The sequence below is a fragment of the Tyto alba genome, unplaced genomic scaffold (genome assembly GCF_018691265.1).
Source record: "Tyto alba isolate M040663 unplaced genomic scaffold, T.alba_DEE_v4.0 Super-Scaffold_7, whole genome shotgun sequence".
Taxonomy (NCBI): Eukaryota; Metazoa; Chordata; class Aves; order Strigiformes; family Tytonidae; genus Tyto; species Tyto alba.
In genome coordinates this window covers 35,140,926-35,157,944 of record NW_024881328.1, presented here as the reverse complement: position 1 = coordinate 35,157,944, position 17,019 = coordinate 35,140,926, and the positions used below count along the sequence as shown (strand labels likewise).

The 17,019-nt window shown below is 38.5% G+C and overlaps 1 protein-coding gene across 2 annotated transcripts in view; it reads right to left on the bottom strand.

The window, feature by feature from the left end:
- Positions 1 to 201: 201 nt before the first annotated feature.
- Positions 202 to 17,019, bottom strand: part of HIBCH (3-hydroxyisobutyryl-CoA hydrolase) — a 49,465-nt gene continuing 32,647 nt past the window's right edge. For both annotated transcript variants that reach the window (XM_032995252.2, XM_032995253.2), the window contains exons 11-14: positions 16,896 to 16,977; positions 10,981 to 11,100; positions 10,140 to 10,173; positions 202 to 5,209 (exon numbers count right to left, since the gene is read on the bottom strand). In XM_032995252.2, the coding sequence (XP_032851143.2) occupies positions 5,094 to 5,209; positions 10,140 to 10,173; positions 10,981 to 11,100; positions 16,896 to 16,977 (352 nt within the window). In that variant the 3' untranslated portion in view covers positions 202 to 5,093. The remainder of the gene's footprint in view (positions 5,210 to 10,139; positions 10,174 to 10,980; positions 11,101 to 16,895; positions 16,978 to 17,019) is intronic.

Here is a 17,019-nt window from a genome sequence, read left to right as displayed (position 1 = left end):
ACCGATTATGACGCTATTCACCTTCCCTTCTGAAGTGAACCAGTGAGAACCATTACGCTGCTGATGGACAGTGCATTGCGGTTAACAGACGCTCGGCCTTCTGGAAACGCATGAAGGCTATTCCCTAAAATCCTGCAGGAAGACACTTTAATAACATCTGATCACTGTGTTCAGACCAAAGCTGTTCAGGTTTCAGGTTTGGGGTTTTTTTTTTGGTGTTTTTTGTTGTGTTTGTTTTTTTTTTTTTTTTCCCTTGTGTGTTAGGGTACTGGTTTTGGAGGAGTTTTTGGTTTTTATACTGTAACCCAGATGGGTGTACAAAAACTACTGATGCTAACTAGTGAAATGAACCTTCAAAGGCGTAACTGTTTTAGAACTATTTGTTTCATGGGAACGATAGCTGCATTACACGGAAATTTCACTCTCACACCCTTGGGACAGGACGCCTTCCTTCAGCTTCTGTAGGCTCATCACTTACCCGTTGGTACAACAGTGTATGGCGATGCAAATACGAGCTACAGAAACCTAAAGCCCGAGCAGTGCACTGAATTAGTGAAAAAGCCTTAGGCCCAAAGCGAAAGGGCTACAGTCTTTACCAATTTGTATCTCACTTGCACCTACACACCACCCTGCTTCTCCAGGACCTGCAGCCTGACCTACAGTACTTGTAGCTAGCAGTTGGGATACCAAGAAAGGGATAAATTAACCATAGTCATCTGAAAGCTACAATTTTGCTGACATTTTATACAAAGTGAATGCCTTGTAAAAGCTTGGGGTTTTTTAGTACCCGTTTGTTCCATTTTCTGTCAAGGCCAGTTTAAAAGGCAGGTTTTTTTCCTAGATCTAAGTAATTTCCATGTTATGTTTTCTGTTTATAGAAAAATGCTTTCCATACTGGCAAAAACTGTTACTATTTCTAAACGGTACACATAGTTCTAGTAAATGGTAGAAAGCATGATTTTTCAAGCAAGGGGAGGCAAGCAGAAAGAGGACTATGTAAATTGTTATTTTTAGCTTATTCTCAGACATAAGACAGTCTATGAATTGAGCTGTTTTGCAAACTTTGTGACCCAAACTTAGTTATTTGAAATTCATCTGTAAGGTGAAGTGGTTTTATCAACAGTAAACGGTGAAAAATTCTTCTTTGTAACACAGCGCAAGACTGCCCTGAATTCCCAGTGACCAGACTAGACCCTGCTGTTAAGACTGGTCTCAGGCTTTTCCTGAGAAAGGGAACACGGTTTGCTTATGTTGTAATGTCATCTTTGAAGTAATGTAGTCTTCTTTGAAGCCATATGTAAACTGGGACTAAGGTACGGTGGCCCATTTGAAGTTGGCTGCTAACAGCGATGTTCCTTGAAGCTCTAAAGCATGTAAAACATTGGATCGTACCCTACATTGCTCCATCTAAAAGAACTCCATGCCATATACTAGGGTGGATTAAAAAGCAAAACCAAAACACTGATCAGATCACGGGATATTGCTTAGCCACAGAATTAAGAAATATTCCTTAATACAGCTAAAATAAAGCTTTATTACAAAAAAAGGCCAACCTTTCTGTAACATTAGTCTTCAGAATGTTAACACTGCTAAAGACAGTAAGTAAAAGAAGAGGCGTGGGGGGAGAACCTAATCTCCAGCAGACATTATTTGCCGGATGGGTGAATGGCAGATACTCCTAAACGCACTCTTAAGGTGAGGGCAGTTTTCTGTCTGCCTTGATCCTTGCACACAGACCTGGGTGGCTGCCGTGGGGAGTTAGGTGTTGCGATGACTCCTGTTGCAATGTCCCCCCCCCTCCCTTTGGGTGTAGCCGCAGCTCCTGACACTCCTGCAGTCACAGAACCAGCTGCACGTTCCAAAGCGGCTTCTCCGCCGGCAGGCTGCCGCCGCACGGGCCAACGGCAGGCACAATTGTAAAATAATACAAAATAGCCTAAAGTTACATCCTAGCATCCGTGCTGATGACTAGCGAAGGCTAGCCAGGCACAATCAGACCCGCCTCGCGGTGGGCTTCCACGGGGAGCGGCTGCTGCGTGGGGCGGCCGCGCGGCGGGGCCCCCCACAGGCGACACGGCCCGACGCGCCTGCAGCGCCCGGGCAGCCCCCGCCCGCCCGCCACCCCACAGCCCGGCCTCGCGTCCGTCCGGGATGCCAGCAGCTGCACTGCGGGCTGAAGCGCACCTCCCGCGGGCTTATGGTGCTCTCTGTGACGGTGGTACGTCAAGGAAAGCATGCGGCAAATGGAAAGCAGGCAAGCTTACAAACAACAGGGAGACAGCTTCTCACCAGGAAAAAGAATCTCTTTTACAAGATGCTGTCCTTAATAAATAATGCACTTGCCCTTTGTCAAAAAAAAAAAAAAAAAAAAATCTGTTCAATGCTACAGTCTGGTGAGAGATTGAAGGAGATCTCTTTCCAGAGTTCTGCTGTCTTTGTAACAGACACCATACTAATACGTAATAATAATAAAAATAAATACTTGTTTACCATAAAATTACATATGTTTACTTATAATTAGATTACTCTAAGCTGTGCTACAGTCTTATAAAGCCCCTTACAGTGGCTTTCCAGCTAAGTTGCCACTGATTCTTTGACTTGATCCGGTGTAGTAAAGGCACTCCAGTATGGGACTGGCATACTCTGCAGAACCATTTACTTCTGTTTAGGAGTTAAAAATGCATTTGCTTTATATTTTCTCCAGGAAATGTAAGTACAGTCTGAGTAGGTGCAATGCGACTCACTTGATATTCTAGCAGTGGTTCAAAACACATTAACTGCAGCACAACTTCTGGAGCAAGACACATTAGTATTCCCAAATAAAACACACTACAATATATTTTTACAGTATCTTTTGTGGAAAATATTTTCTTGTGGACCAAATAAAATTAAACTTACCATCTGCCTGTATGACTTTTATTTGATAAAAATTCACAGATTGGACACGATCTTGTTACCATGAGTTTCAGATAATTCCTGTTCACATCAATTCTGGAAGCAACTGAATATGCAAGTCAAAGTTTATCGATTCAGAAATATACTCTTGCAAAAATGTCGGAAGTCCTTTTCAGTCAGAGAAGGCGTGATCCCTACTCTGGGGACTACTGTGTTCTTCACGAAATGTAGTCACTGAGGTTTGCTCCCTTTATACAAAAATAATGGAATGAACCAATTTTTAAAAAAATAAAAATAGCCATTGTTTAAGAATCTAAAATGTAAAAGTTTTAAAAAATAAGGGGGGAGGGTTAACATTTCTGACAGAACCAGCATGAGGTAGAAATTCAAGTCATATTTTCAGAATAACCCTAAAGGTACTAAATGAAATCTGTCAACTACTTTTGAAAATAAACTCAAGGACTGTCTCATAACAAATACGTACATGGTAACATTAATTTGCAGCTGAAATTATAACAGTTTTAGCTTAAAGATTCTTATGAAGAAGGCAAGGTGCCATTTTTTCTTGATTTTGCTCTCCATTTTGCTCACCTCTAACCATTTGAAAGTCACTCTAGTAGTTCACCTTGATGCCTGAATTTCCTGGACTTTGTTTCCAGGCAACAGCTTCTGGGAAAGAAGGAGCCTTAAGCCAGTGTAGGCGACGACTGTCGGCAATAAGAACGGCGCAATGTTGAAAGCTCCGTTCTGCTGCAGCTCTGACCTTTCCATTCCCCAGTGCTGATTACTGACTATGTTATCTGAACAAAAGTTTTCTTCCTTTAGTCTCAGTGGTTCATCTTCAGAGTAAGCCAGAATTTGTATTTGTGACCTGCCTATAACTGTAGAAACAAGTAGGGAGAGATACTGATACATGATTTGATTAACCGTTAGAAAAGCGTGCAGTCTTAATGTTGAAGATGAGTAGCTATGTGTTGCATACGAATAGATAAATTAATTTCACCCCCAGAAAAGATTACACTTTTATCAAGGGGCTCTGGTTATGTCACATAACTTCAAGTATTATTAGTGTCAGAACCCAGCAACCTTTAATGCACATACAACGAGGAGTTTTTGATTTATTCTTAAATTTTCATCCCAACAAGTAAATTTGTTAGGATATGTTGTGTTAAAAAAACCATACAATACATGTAGCAGCAGATATGTCACGTTTTCCCCTATTTGTACATATCACTGTGCTCCCCCTCCCCGTCACACATTTTCCACCCAGCAGACAGGATATTCACAGGCATAAGCAAATGGGAACCCAAACTAGTTGGTATAGAGAAACTCCAGCCACTTGTAGTATTAGGGCCAGGCTGACCTCTACGACTCAAATCATCAGACAGTCACCAACATCAACAGGAAATGTGCTGCTTAGTGTTCAGAAGAAGGTCCAAGACAGTTATTTCTTCACCACTGTAAGACCGGGAAAAACTAGCAATTTCTGAAATAATGAAGAACTAACTATGCAGTTCAATCAAACTTAATGACATTTTTACAAAATTGGGTTTACAAGCAAACAGAAGTGTGTTCTAGGCTCTGGCAATATTATGACATCTGAAACAATGTCTACATCACACAGCAAGACTGAGTACCGACCAAATGTTAAATCAAAGCAATTTCTTGCTCTCAGACTAATAACGTGTCAGTCTGACCTTTTATTTAAAAGACTACTTAACACCATGGATTTAGCATGTCACATTTTCCTTTGTAGCTCTGACTCTTTTAAAGCTTTAAGTATATTTTATTTTCATTGTATAGAGAAGAATCTGAGGCACAATCCCAATTTAACAGATCAGTGACAGAGCCAAGAACACAAAGGTCTCCTGACCTCTTGCTTATTAGGTCATCCCTTAACTATGCTCTCTCCCTCAAAGGTTCCTCCTAAACTAAGAGTTGATGCAAAAAATTAAATGTTAATCGTTGTGTAAAGCAATAAAAATAACAATTTGCCTTGAAGTAATTCTTGCCCTTATTAACCAGAGATATTATTATTTTGCCGTTATGGCAGCGTAACAAAAATGTTCCTGAATGCAAAAAATTAGACTTACAAATCTCAGGCTAGCTAAGCGAGTCCTGCCAAACTTTATCACACTACTGTTAATTTATATATAATAGAATTAACCAGATGTGTAAGATATCAATAGGCTTGATCTTTACAACTTGAGATCGTTGTTTCCCAATGGCTTAAAACAATCATCCACAAATTCATCACTGACTTCTTCTAGAGCAGCTGGCTTCCACCTGGGGGACTGGTCTTTGTCAATCAGCACTGTCAGGTGGAGTATAAAAACACAGAAGTTACTTGTAAACTTTTGCTAATTAAGATGACTTCAGATTCTTCAAGACAGACAAATACAGTTAATGCATGGGGGAGAAAATATGGTCTGGAGAAGACAGAGATTTTGTAACATATATATTTCTACTCTGATAAAAATTCTGGAGTTGTGACCTGTATAGAGACATATCTGGGAGTTGCCTGAGGATACAATGAACAGTGGATCCCTTCAGCAGTAGCACAAGCTTTGAAGGAACAGACCAGAAGTTAGTGCTTTGTGTTAGACTTACTGCTCTTGCCTGACTTCTGCTTTTTCACGTGAACCTGGGAACATGCACGATGCTCCTCTTGGACAAGGGCTTTCACATCTCTGAGCAAAAGCTGACTCTTTGTAGAGTACAGGAGATGACTCAAAGTAGGCGTTAGATGCCTAAAGCTAACTTAAACACATCATAGAAACTAACAGTGAAAGGACTGATGAGGAAAGAGTAAAGCAAAGTACCTTTGTGGGAAAATCCAGGATATTTATTTCAGAATAGACAGGTACTGCAGACCTATGTAGATTTAACTGTGAAGATTTGTATAATCTTAATATGTATACTTTGTACTGTATTCTGGGAAATACATCACTGAACATAAAATCATCAGTAAATGAATTGCATGTAAAAGTGTAACAAGAAAACACCAATTCTCAACAAGCATTCCTTGTATCACAGGAATTGTGAAGGCATGTCAGCAAAAACAGCTGCTCTAGCAGACAATAAGAAGACAAGGGAGTTTATTTGTGTGTAACAATGACCAATTTGAATGAATTCCAGAGTGTCCTGCCAAGCACTTGCAGCCTTTCTGGCTCCAAGAAAACCCATAAAGGTGCTATTCAAAATGTGCATTTTTCTTATACTTTAAAAAAAGAACAGCTAGAGTAACTGTGGCTCTCTAGGATGCACTGACTACCCAGTATGCCTCCTCAACACCCATTCCCCTCAGATGTGTGGTATCAGTGAGTGATCTGGAGGTGCACCCGTGTCACCTCCCAGCCATCACAGCACGTAAGGCAGGACGGGCAGGGAGCACCTCTCACGTTCCTCTGCTGAGAACAGGATTTGTTTGTTTTTTCTGACAAAGAGTTCAGAGTAGGCTGGTTCTAAAAGTGTGTGGCTAGAAGATACAGAGACTAGCTGTTTTGAAAAATAACAGCTGTTTTTTTGGTAAGTTGTCATGTCTTTTTGAACAGACTTTATTCCTGGTGACTAAACTAGAATCATCCGGAATGAGAAATGGGCAAAGGAGTTGGCTTTTAAGTTCAGTGGGAAGAATGCTTACTTAAAGATTGTGTCTTATCGAAACTCAGGCATAATGGCAGTTTGTGGTAAGGAATGTGACTTGAAAACTTTGTAACTTTTCCCTCTGTAGCCAACACTTGGAAAGTGCCTGGGAAATAAATACTATTCAAATGATAACTGCGCTAATTAATATTTCTGTAGCTGAAAACATAGAGACATCACAACTCTTCAGCTTGCATCTCCAGAGAGAAAGGAGTATCAGAGCCCTGCATCCATTTACTTGCAAATACAGAACTAAGGACTCCTTGGTACAAATAAACACTAATTTCGAAAAGAAACCCATTATATAGATAGAAGTTGCAATTCCACAGAAAGCAGAATCCATCTGGGCAATTCTTTAAAAGAAATGCACTCAGAGATTTTACTGGGCTACTCAACTGGGTAGCTTACTCAAAAGCTGTGATCCTGGAAGTTAATTTTCAATCGATGGTTCACACTAAAATGTTTGTTTGGGTCGAAATACATAATTGTCCCAAATCAATTATATTTATATAATTGGAGTAGTACTTACCTAATGATTGTCTTCAACTTTAGTTGAAGTTCATGACCTGGCCAAAATAATCTTAATTGTTATCCCCAAAAGCTATAACTAACTAGAAATGCTTTGGGGGGTGGGGGAATAAAAGAAGTCCATGTGAATACTACTACAGCTTCAACTCGGAAATACAGTAGTAATTGCTGATAATTCTCCACTTTATGGCACTACTGTGTAATCAAGTTAATCCTTCTGTCTGGATCTGTGGCCAATTTTACTCTGGTGAATAAACCGAATACTCAAAATGGTCTTTCCAATGAAATCTTTAATCTTACATGAGTTAAAATAGGTTTTCTGATAGTCCCATGAAAATATTCCCTTTCTGCATTAACTACTGTATATTTTGTGTTTCTCCAGCTTGAGGTATTGATCACTACAAAAACGGAACAAAAATTATGAAGACTTCTAAGGTAGGCTAAGGGAAGTTCATTAAGATAACAGTAACTGAATATACACATTGTGGTAAGGGTTTACCTTTTTTACCTTTTTTTTTTTTCCCGTTTGTTTAAATCCCAAATGCCTGTTCAGTAACAGGGACCTTACTGGACTTCAGTTACTGTTCTATTGCTTAGCTTCATTCAGCACAGTCAAAGCACTGATATTTCTACGCACCTGAAATTCTGTTAGTTGCAATGAAATCTCTCTACCTACTCTCTGACTGTGGGGGTTTGTGTGCCCAGGGTAAGGCTCACATCTGGCAACTGCTAGCGCTGCAGGAGAGAGGGCCGAAGCCACACAGAAAGAAGATCTTTGCAGGATCAGCAATCTGTAGAAGGCCTTTACAATTCCATTTGAAGTGTCCGTTCCTGCACAAATAGTTAGGAAGCTAATTTAACAGATTTTTGTCCCCTCAGGCTGCTGAGTCTACCTGGATGTGTTTGAGCAGTAACTTAAAAAATGACCGCTTTTCTGATGCAGTAAGAATTAAAAAACAAAATTATTGGAATACCTAGAGCTATGCATTCCTTAGTTTATGTATTATTCTATAAATCAAGGTGAAAAATGGATACCTAAAGTGTTTAAAGATCACATTTCCCATTATGTGGGAAAATGTTGATGAAATATGATCTGTGTATTTTATGCCTTAAGGGTTTTGTCTTTTCTTTAGTAGCTCTGATCACAAGAATTATAAATGGGGAAGACTGTTTGCCAGCAGATTTTCAGTCCAGTTGAAAGAGAACTGGCTAAAAGAGAAATGAAATTTAGACCGCAGGTCAAAGCAGGTTTAAAAAGCTTTTAAACAAACTACTTCCCTAGCATGCCTGTTAAAGTTGCGAAGCAGATAAAAGCTGTTATTAAAACCTGACCTATGGCCATTGCTGCTGAAAAGCAATCTTCAGAAAGTAAAATATGATTATTATATCTCAACACGACTTTGTGGTAGATCCTCTTGTGGTAGACAGGGTCAACAGCTGGCTCTTAAATGCCTGGAATGTAATGCTTTAATAAAGAAAAAACTAATACTGAAGTTAACATTTTAATCATTTTTATTCACTGTGGTTGATCCTGTGAAGTACTTAATAATCTTCCTATCAAGAATGATGCTCAGCATGTTGTTGGATAATGATTTTTATGAGATTAGACCCAACTACAAAAATTATTTTGAGTCAGATTCTGTACTACTCTTAAGAGAAACAATTTTAAGAATACAAATCTGAGAACAAGATATACACAGTAAGCAGAGAGCAAAAGTGCTTCAAGAACAATTTATTGTTCTTAGCAATCCCCTCAGTGCAGCTGCATCTCTGGTGTTTTTTTCCCTTCCCCTGATATAGTTAAGCCTTTGCTACATCATCCTGCGTAAAAGAGAAGCTTCCCATCTGCTGTTCTTGCAGCTTCTTTATTTACAAAGTTTATATAATTTACTGGCCATACTGACAAGTGATTTGCTTTTGTCCTCTACTGCATCCCCAGATGGTTTGATGACCTTGTGCATTACAAGTGAGAATTTGGTTTGGTGTTCATCTGACTCTCAGACTTTTGAGTTTCACTTCCTGAATAACTATGTTTCAGCAGCTTATATGGTGATTTAGAATATATCCTAGGAATATTCTTTTTAAGATATCCTTGTCCCCATTACCAAAACAATGAAAACGACATACTTCTCAACCTGTGTGGTAAATTCTTCAAAGGTGTGTCTGCTAATAAATGCTAAAGATTAATTAATTAAAATTAGAAACTTTTTCCATGCTACTTTATAATGACAGATATAAAAAAAAATTGAGAAGGTGTGATAATACATACTCAAGTGTATAACTTGAGTGTGTGAATTAAAAGCCAGGTTCTCTCGACTCCAAAGTGTTATTCATCCAAATGTCTTGTACTGTAAGCTCCTTGGAAAAGGAAACGCTTGTGCTTTGTTTCATCTTGTGCTGAATAGTACGTAAATAATTACTACAGTTTCTAACAGATGTGACATTGGGTTTGCTAAACTGCATAGTGAATCAGCAGTAGAATCAAGGACAGAATCTATGTCTCTCCCCTAGATGAACTTGCTGAGCCACTACTCTACTTCCACCATTCCCTATCTTGACCAATGCCTAAAAATTCTGAATTATTTAAGTTTACATATATAGTTTTTTATTAGTAAGACACCTCTATACAGAGATATATTGGACATGAGTGAAAGTAGTGTCTGTTCTAACAACTTTTTATGCAAATAGTTGTTCTTGACTTTGAGTCTTAAACCTGAACCAGCTATGTGGCAACAGTACATCTGGACACACAAACGATACACTACCGTCAGCATTCCAATATATTTTGAACTTTCACAGTGAACTGGTGAAACCTTTTTGTGGTGCCGCATTACCAGGGGGATGAATAATGTTAGGTAACTGAGATGACACAAAGGAAACAACATAGCAGTTACTTTGGAACAAATAATAAATTCTGGCCATACAGGAGTCCAGTAACGAAAAACTGTAGCAAGTTGGGAAGTGTCCTCTGGACTGTTGCTGCATGCATTTTCCTTAACCTCCAGAGAAGCAACACAGCAGGGGTTTGCATATTATTAAGTTTGAGAAACATTTCTGACCTGCATACTTACCTGCTCGAACCCCTTCATAGAAGTCATGGCCTCTCTGAAAGATTTAAAAAAAAAAAAAAGCTGTAACATGACAGATTCTGTTTATTCCATATTTTCCTATCCCACTTCTGCCTGAAATGCAAGCTCTCAAGATTCAGTTAAACCCCACTTGAACTGTTCTCAATCTAATCCTACTTTCTCTTTACCTATTAATGAGCTCTTAATCCTGTTGCTTAAATGCAGCCACAACTCTTAAAATCAGTTTGTTGAACTGTAGTTGATCAACCAACTCTTGTGCAGTGCAAACCCTCTTTGTGTGTTACGTTTTGTAGATTTTTCTGAAGAGTTTTCCATGACAGGGGCTAAAGTGTGTAGGATTAGGAATTCTTCAGAATTACTCAGCCCTTACTACAAATGCTACTAGACTCTTGTTTTCTTTAAGAAATTTATCACAGCACTCCTGAAAAGCAGTGATCTACAACTATTGCCTTCCTGCTGATGGGAACTGAGGCACCAAGGACCAAGTAATTTAAATAGGAAATCTGTTCAAGAACACCAGAGTTTTAAAATTAAGGTCCAAATACAAAACTTCCTATATTGTAACATTATCATAGTTTTCTTAGCCAAAGCCCTCTACCATTGCCACCTGACCACTATTAACACAGTCGTCTTTGAGTTGCATATAAAGACATGGAACTGGAAAAAAAGACAGTGACAGCCTAACAAACACACGAAGAAGATACTGAAAATTAAAACGTATAAATTACGAGCCTTTGATGTAATCTATATAAAACTTAGACTCTGATAAACTTGCTAACCCTCTGTGGCTGGAAAGAGACACAGGGCTCAGCTGCTTGCTTACCATGCACGCTTGGCTCAGTCTGTATTCCATCCTGAATACGTCTTGTAAGCTCATGGAAGCTCCTTCCCTGAGCTGCCTGAAAGTCATCTTTAAGGATGTAGGTGACATCTTATTAATAGTCTGGGGAAGACATTAACAATTATTCATATTCTCTTCAATTTAGACACATTTGCAAGTCTGTCTTTTTTGCATTTTAAACTGTGGAGTAAATGATGTCAGTCTTCTCCCTGAGCTCACTTACGTGATACCTATTCCTCCTGCTCGCTCCCACCATGCTGCCACACTAAATGAACCTGCTTGTGTCAACTTTTATCAGCAAGATCTCTAGGATGTATGCCATCACTTGCGGAAAGCCTAGAACTCCTAAGGTCCCATTGTTTATGATCAAATTACTCCTAGCCAGAGAATCTAATGTGGCTTGAAAGCCATTTCCAAACATTATTTTGAGAAGTGAAGGCCAGTGTTACAAGCAATTATACTCCATTTTTGAATGTCATATATAGTCTGAATTGCTATTAGATGTTACTGATATTGTTGCTGACACTAGTATTGTACAGCATTTACGTTTTATTTGGTACAATAGTAAGAGTAGTAAGGTAGTAACAGTGAGACTAGCTTTAAGTAGTTGCTGTGTGATCATTGGCAATGACTAAACAATGTATGAAGAAGAAAATTGAGGAAGAAAAAATATTAAAAGGAATCAAACATAAATGCATATTTGTCCAGGCTTCTTGTCTGGGATCAACAGATACTGCAGTAATTCAGCCAGACATTGCTCTGCTGATAGGAAGCCTGGAGGTCTTGCCTTCCCTTCTTTTGACAGAGCTACAGGCTGCAAATATTACACGACAGGATCTGTTTAAGGCGCACAAACAAATGCTGTAAATCTGGCTCTCATGACTGTCCTTCAATTAACAGCATGACAGTAAATAGGAGGAGGAGGTGGGGAGAAAGACAAAAACCTAGTTAAGAAAACAGAACTGAGCTTTAAAGCTTCCAGGGTTGTGGGGGAAAGGAGCAAAATCTTATTGTTGCTGATCTTTGTTTTCTTACTCTAAACAAGACTCTTCTTCCCCTGTACACCCAACTAAAAGCTCTGTATTATTCACAGTACAATAACTGTCCCTGTTAATTGGGACATTTTTACCACTACTGAAAAGCAGCAGATGGTAAGATTTGCCTCTTTACATTATTTTCATTGCAGACATTAGACTCCTTACCCACAAACTGAAATGGCAGGTTTCCAGTCATCAACATTAACATTTTTTTCTGGCTCCCAATTACTCTTCATCCCTCTCCAGACACCAGCTGATACAGCAGTGACCCATTTTGCCTAGTTAAGCTGGAAAACATGCAACTGCTATACAAGCAGGAGGCTGTGTAACTGTACCTTAAAAACACAGTTCTCTCATTCTGTTATTTGCATGTTGACCACTTCACTTGAGAGAGAAGCTGGTTTAGAAAGGACTAATGCTGGCTCAAACTGTCAACATTTCCTGAGTTTTGGTAAAGCTCTCTAAAAATGAGCTGCCTTTCAGCAGATAAAGAAACCATCTTTACCTCTAATTACATCACTGTGTAGGTCTCAGGTAGAGAGCAACTCTTAACTGGACCCCTAATTTCCCATAATATGCTCTTGCTGGCTTTACCTTTGAACTGGACCTTTTCTCCTTTGAGTTTCACATTCTGTCACCTACATTAGAAAGTCTTTGCTCAGACCAGGTCAAAGGGGATGCACAGTGCAACCAGATGGTTCCACAGGTGAAATAGTAATGGCAAGTTGTTTCTGGTTAAAGAATGCATCAAAATGGGGAAGATCTGAAAACAGCACTTAGCTAGTCTAGTGCATGTAGCAGCTGCCTTATCTTGGCATATCAATGAGGTTGAAGGTGGAGGAGGCACTGCCATAAATCAAGCTGAAGGAAGAGGAACAAGGAAAGAAAAGGGGTAGGTGTAATTGCAGAAAAATGAGTCACCAATGTATCTATAAATAAATTCTCTGTACAAAGAGGAGGGGATTGGTGCTAGGGAACAAGCCTGAAAAGGAGACAGGATAGGCTGAAGTGGGGAGTACGAAAATGCAAAGTCTTCATAGAAGTGTTTGACATCTATTCTAGTATCTTTGAGACCATCTTGATTTCAACATAATGATCCTAAAAGCTACAAGATGAATTTGGAATAGACCCAAATTCCAATAAGATACTATCAGAAGGTAACACAATTAAGTGGCACTGACTCAGTGGAGTCCCTTACAAGTATAATAGCTGGAATAGTGGCTGCATCTTTGTCTCCAAGGCCCATTATAGCTTCTGACCTGAGCTGCTGAGAGTCCTTGAGGGAGGTTTTCTTTAACTTAAAAACAACCAAAAAAACTCCCAGGAGTACAGTGTATCACTTCCCTGGCAGTAGATGAAAACACTCATCGTTTACTTTCTGAAATACTAAAGCATTTGTTTGTCCACACCAAATAATGGTTCTAGATGAGCTTTGACAAAACATGAGTCCCTAGCCAAAGCATCACTGGAAAGCTGCTTAAGGACAGATGTGTATCATTCTCTTACTGGTCTGTTAATGGAATTTCATAATGTTTCTTTACTTGAATTCAACACTACCAAGATACCACCCAGCTTCATTCCTGTAATCTCTCTCACCCACTTGCTTTAAGATTTCAGGAGCTAGTGTCTGCATCCCAGCCTGACCAGTAGATCTGGACAAGGTGTCTTGTAATTACTAGCTTCTGCAGTGTCCTACACACTACACTGGAATTCCTTCAATAACAGTGAAGGCTATTAAATCATGAAGTATCAGTGCTCAGAAGGTGTGCTGTCCTGCCAAAAAAAGCTATAAGAAAGCATCATGTGAAAATCAAGTCAAACATCTGATGCTTTTCAGGTTTTGACCCCACATGCCTACTTCATCCAATTAGAAGTGGTACTTCTGTCACTGAGATTAAAGCTTTTTGGCTCATGTAAATCCTGAAAACAAAGCAATGTTATCAAGTAAAAAGTTTTAAAAAATATTTTACTATGAATTCAAAAAGTGTGTTAGTACTCTAGCTTTCTACCTATTTGTAACTGGGTTCAAAATGTGATTTAAATCATGAAGCCATTTTCAAGTAGAATTTTAACAACTTTACATTCTTCTGACTCATGCAAACCACTTTAGTATCACGTATGTGAAAGCATGCCAAGCAGGCATGTTTTGAAAGTGATCTAAAGTACTTCTGCTTTTTAAACAGAACAGGATACTTGGATAGCATGGCTCACAGCATACTTGCATTACAGCAGCACTAGCAGTTCTGTTTTATGAACACTATCCAAGGTGTGGATGTACCAAGGCGTACCTCCAAATTAGAGTATTTGTATTAGACTTTCAGTTAGGGCTTACTCCATAAGCTTATGAATACAGGAAAACAAAGAAAATAAGCATACACATTGTTGTTACTGAATCCTTTACAGTCTCTGTATTTATCATTTGAATATGCTATTGTTCCTATACCCGGTACTTGGTACTGTGATACTACTGATGCGGAAATTTACTTGCTTCACACAAGTCAGTGAACTGCTACGAAGGACGGTGTCTGATAATCTCAGACTGTCATGGTTTTGCTACATGTTCCCCATTCTAACCAGTTCTTTGAACTCTGCTCTTCTGGCTGATGTAACAGCAGGCCAGTGCTCTATCTGTAAGTGGTGTAAAATGCTGAACTGCTAGGGTGCAAGCTACCATTCTTCTTCCAGGTATCGTTAAGTTTAATTACAATTCTCCTTCCCTAGTAAAACAAAACCTCCAGTTTAACTGGCAAGCATTTCCTGGAGAAAGCCAGTTGTATACCTGAATCTCTTTCCTCCACAAATGCGTTTTCCTTCTTTGGTTTTGTGGCTCTTTTACAGAAGAAACGAAGTATCTGATGCTACAAGTTTACTTAATTCTACTGCTTAGCACAGAATGTTAAACTTGTGTGAAATTTAAGTACTTGTTCACACTGATAAGTCTTGCACCTGCTAGAAAATGTGGGGTTTGTAGTTTTTTTTTCCTCACAAATTTCTGTATGGACAGAAGCAACTCATTAACAGAGTAGCATCTCTTGAACAGATTCGACAACAGACAATTGTTTAGCAACTTCTGTCAGCTCCAAGGATGGTCATTCATTTACAAATCACACAAAAAAAAAAAGCTGCTACAAAGTCCTATTAGAGACATGAAATAAGAAAACAAAAGAAGCAACAAAAAAGCCATTTTTTCTGTTCAGGAATTAAAAATAAAATCAGTCACACAAAATCATAACTTTGAAGTAGATGACATAATTTAAAGTTCTAAATTACAATATGAAACAAATGCACCCCCTAAACAACAAGGAACAAGAACTTTTTTTTTAACAGGGGGAGGATCTGAGTTATGAAGCTGCCTGCTGCTGAAGGAAGCAAGTGGAACAGGTTTGGGTAACTAGATGAAACATGGCAGAACAGACTACCTACTTAACATATTTCAGTAAAAAGGTGCTTCCACACTACTTGCATCTTTTGTAGTAGCATCTGTATTTTGAACAAAGCACCCTTAAAGGCCACATGCTATTTTTAAAAGCTCTACTAGGTCTGATTATGTTTTAAAGTGCCATAAAATTGTATGAAATTAACTTAGCAGAAGCTATATGCAAATAATTCTTGATTGTTTTCAACCTCCACTGAAACTAATCAATATACTATCCCTGCAAAATTATATTAAACTTTATAAAATCCACAAATAAAATACTGCCTTGTAACTCAATATTATAAAAAAATAAGAGCCACTAAAAGTGACTGCTATTAACATGCTATCAAACTGTCTCAACAGACCTTAATATAAGTACTTTCCCTGCCATCTGTAACATAGGGGAAAAAGTGAAGAACTGAATCATAGAGATAAAATTAGCTTCCCCTTTCATTCAGTTTTGCTTTTATAATACATACACTAATTGCAATGTACTAGGTGTATTGGTTAGGACAAAGATAGCTTTAAAACTTCCTTTCCCAAAATCTGTTTGAGAGTTCCAGTGACAAAATGTTAAACCTTCAGTTAAAATCAAAAATGTATCTGTGTATCTGGGACAGGATGCCTAATGTTAATGATACTACATTATAAAATTATATTCCTTCTGCTTAAATGGAAGTCTGAAGGTGATGGATGTTTTGTTTCATTACAAGAGCAGGATTTCCTCTGTGAGTTGTAACTGAGGTGAAAACAAAGCCGTTGTTGGAGGAATGCTTGTGTTCCATCCAATTGTAAATAATATCTGAATAGCTCAAAGACAAACTTTTACAAGGTCCCTGAATACAGATACTTCACAGGAAAAAGAGCAAATACATGCATTACTTATATTAATATAAGATGCTTCTTTTAAGGCTGGAGTGTGTATCAGTTGTGTAGTATTATTCTACATTTCCTTGAGTAGTGACTACATCCAACACTCAAATGCATTACAAAGGTCAGAAGACACTTTGTGATGATAAATTGCTTGCTGTTTACCCAAATAAGATATCTGGAATGGAAGAAAAAGAATAATATTGGTTTATTCCAACCATTAGCAATAAAAAGAGAAGCTATAGAAGGAACCTTTGTCACCAACAATCCCCTGATCATGGGGAGCAGAAAAGGGAAAGGGAGTTTGATTTTTTTTTTTTTTAACAGGATTACAATTTTATACAATATATGATGGTATTCACATTGTGTGGTTTTACAGAAGAATATTCTTGTCTGAGTAGAACTGATGACAATCCCACAGGATTATACGCCAGAATCTGAGGATCTCAGTCCAATGTCCTACCGGTGTTACATAGTATTAGTTACGTTAATAAGGTGACTAAAGTCTGCCCCATGGTAAGAAAGAACAGAACCAGACTTTAAATCTCTAACAAAAACAACATAGCAGACATTACCTCTAGCTGCTTAATGGCAAAAGGAGAACCATCTTGCTTCAATTTTTTAACAATTTCTTCCATACTATTTGCTGAAAAAATACTAAAAGAAAAAAAGTAAGTTAATAAATGAATGAACTGCTTC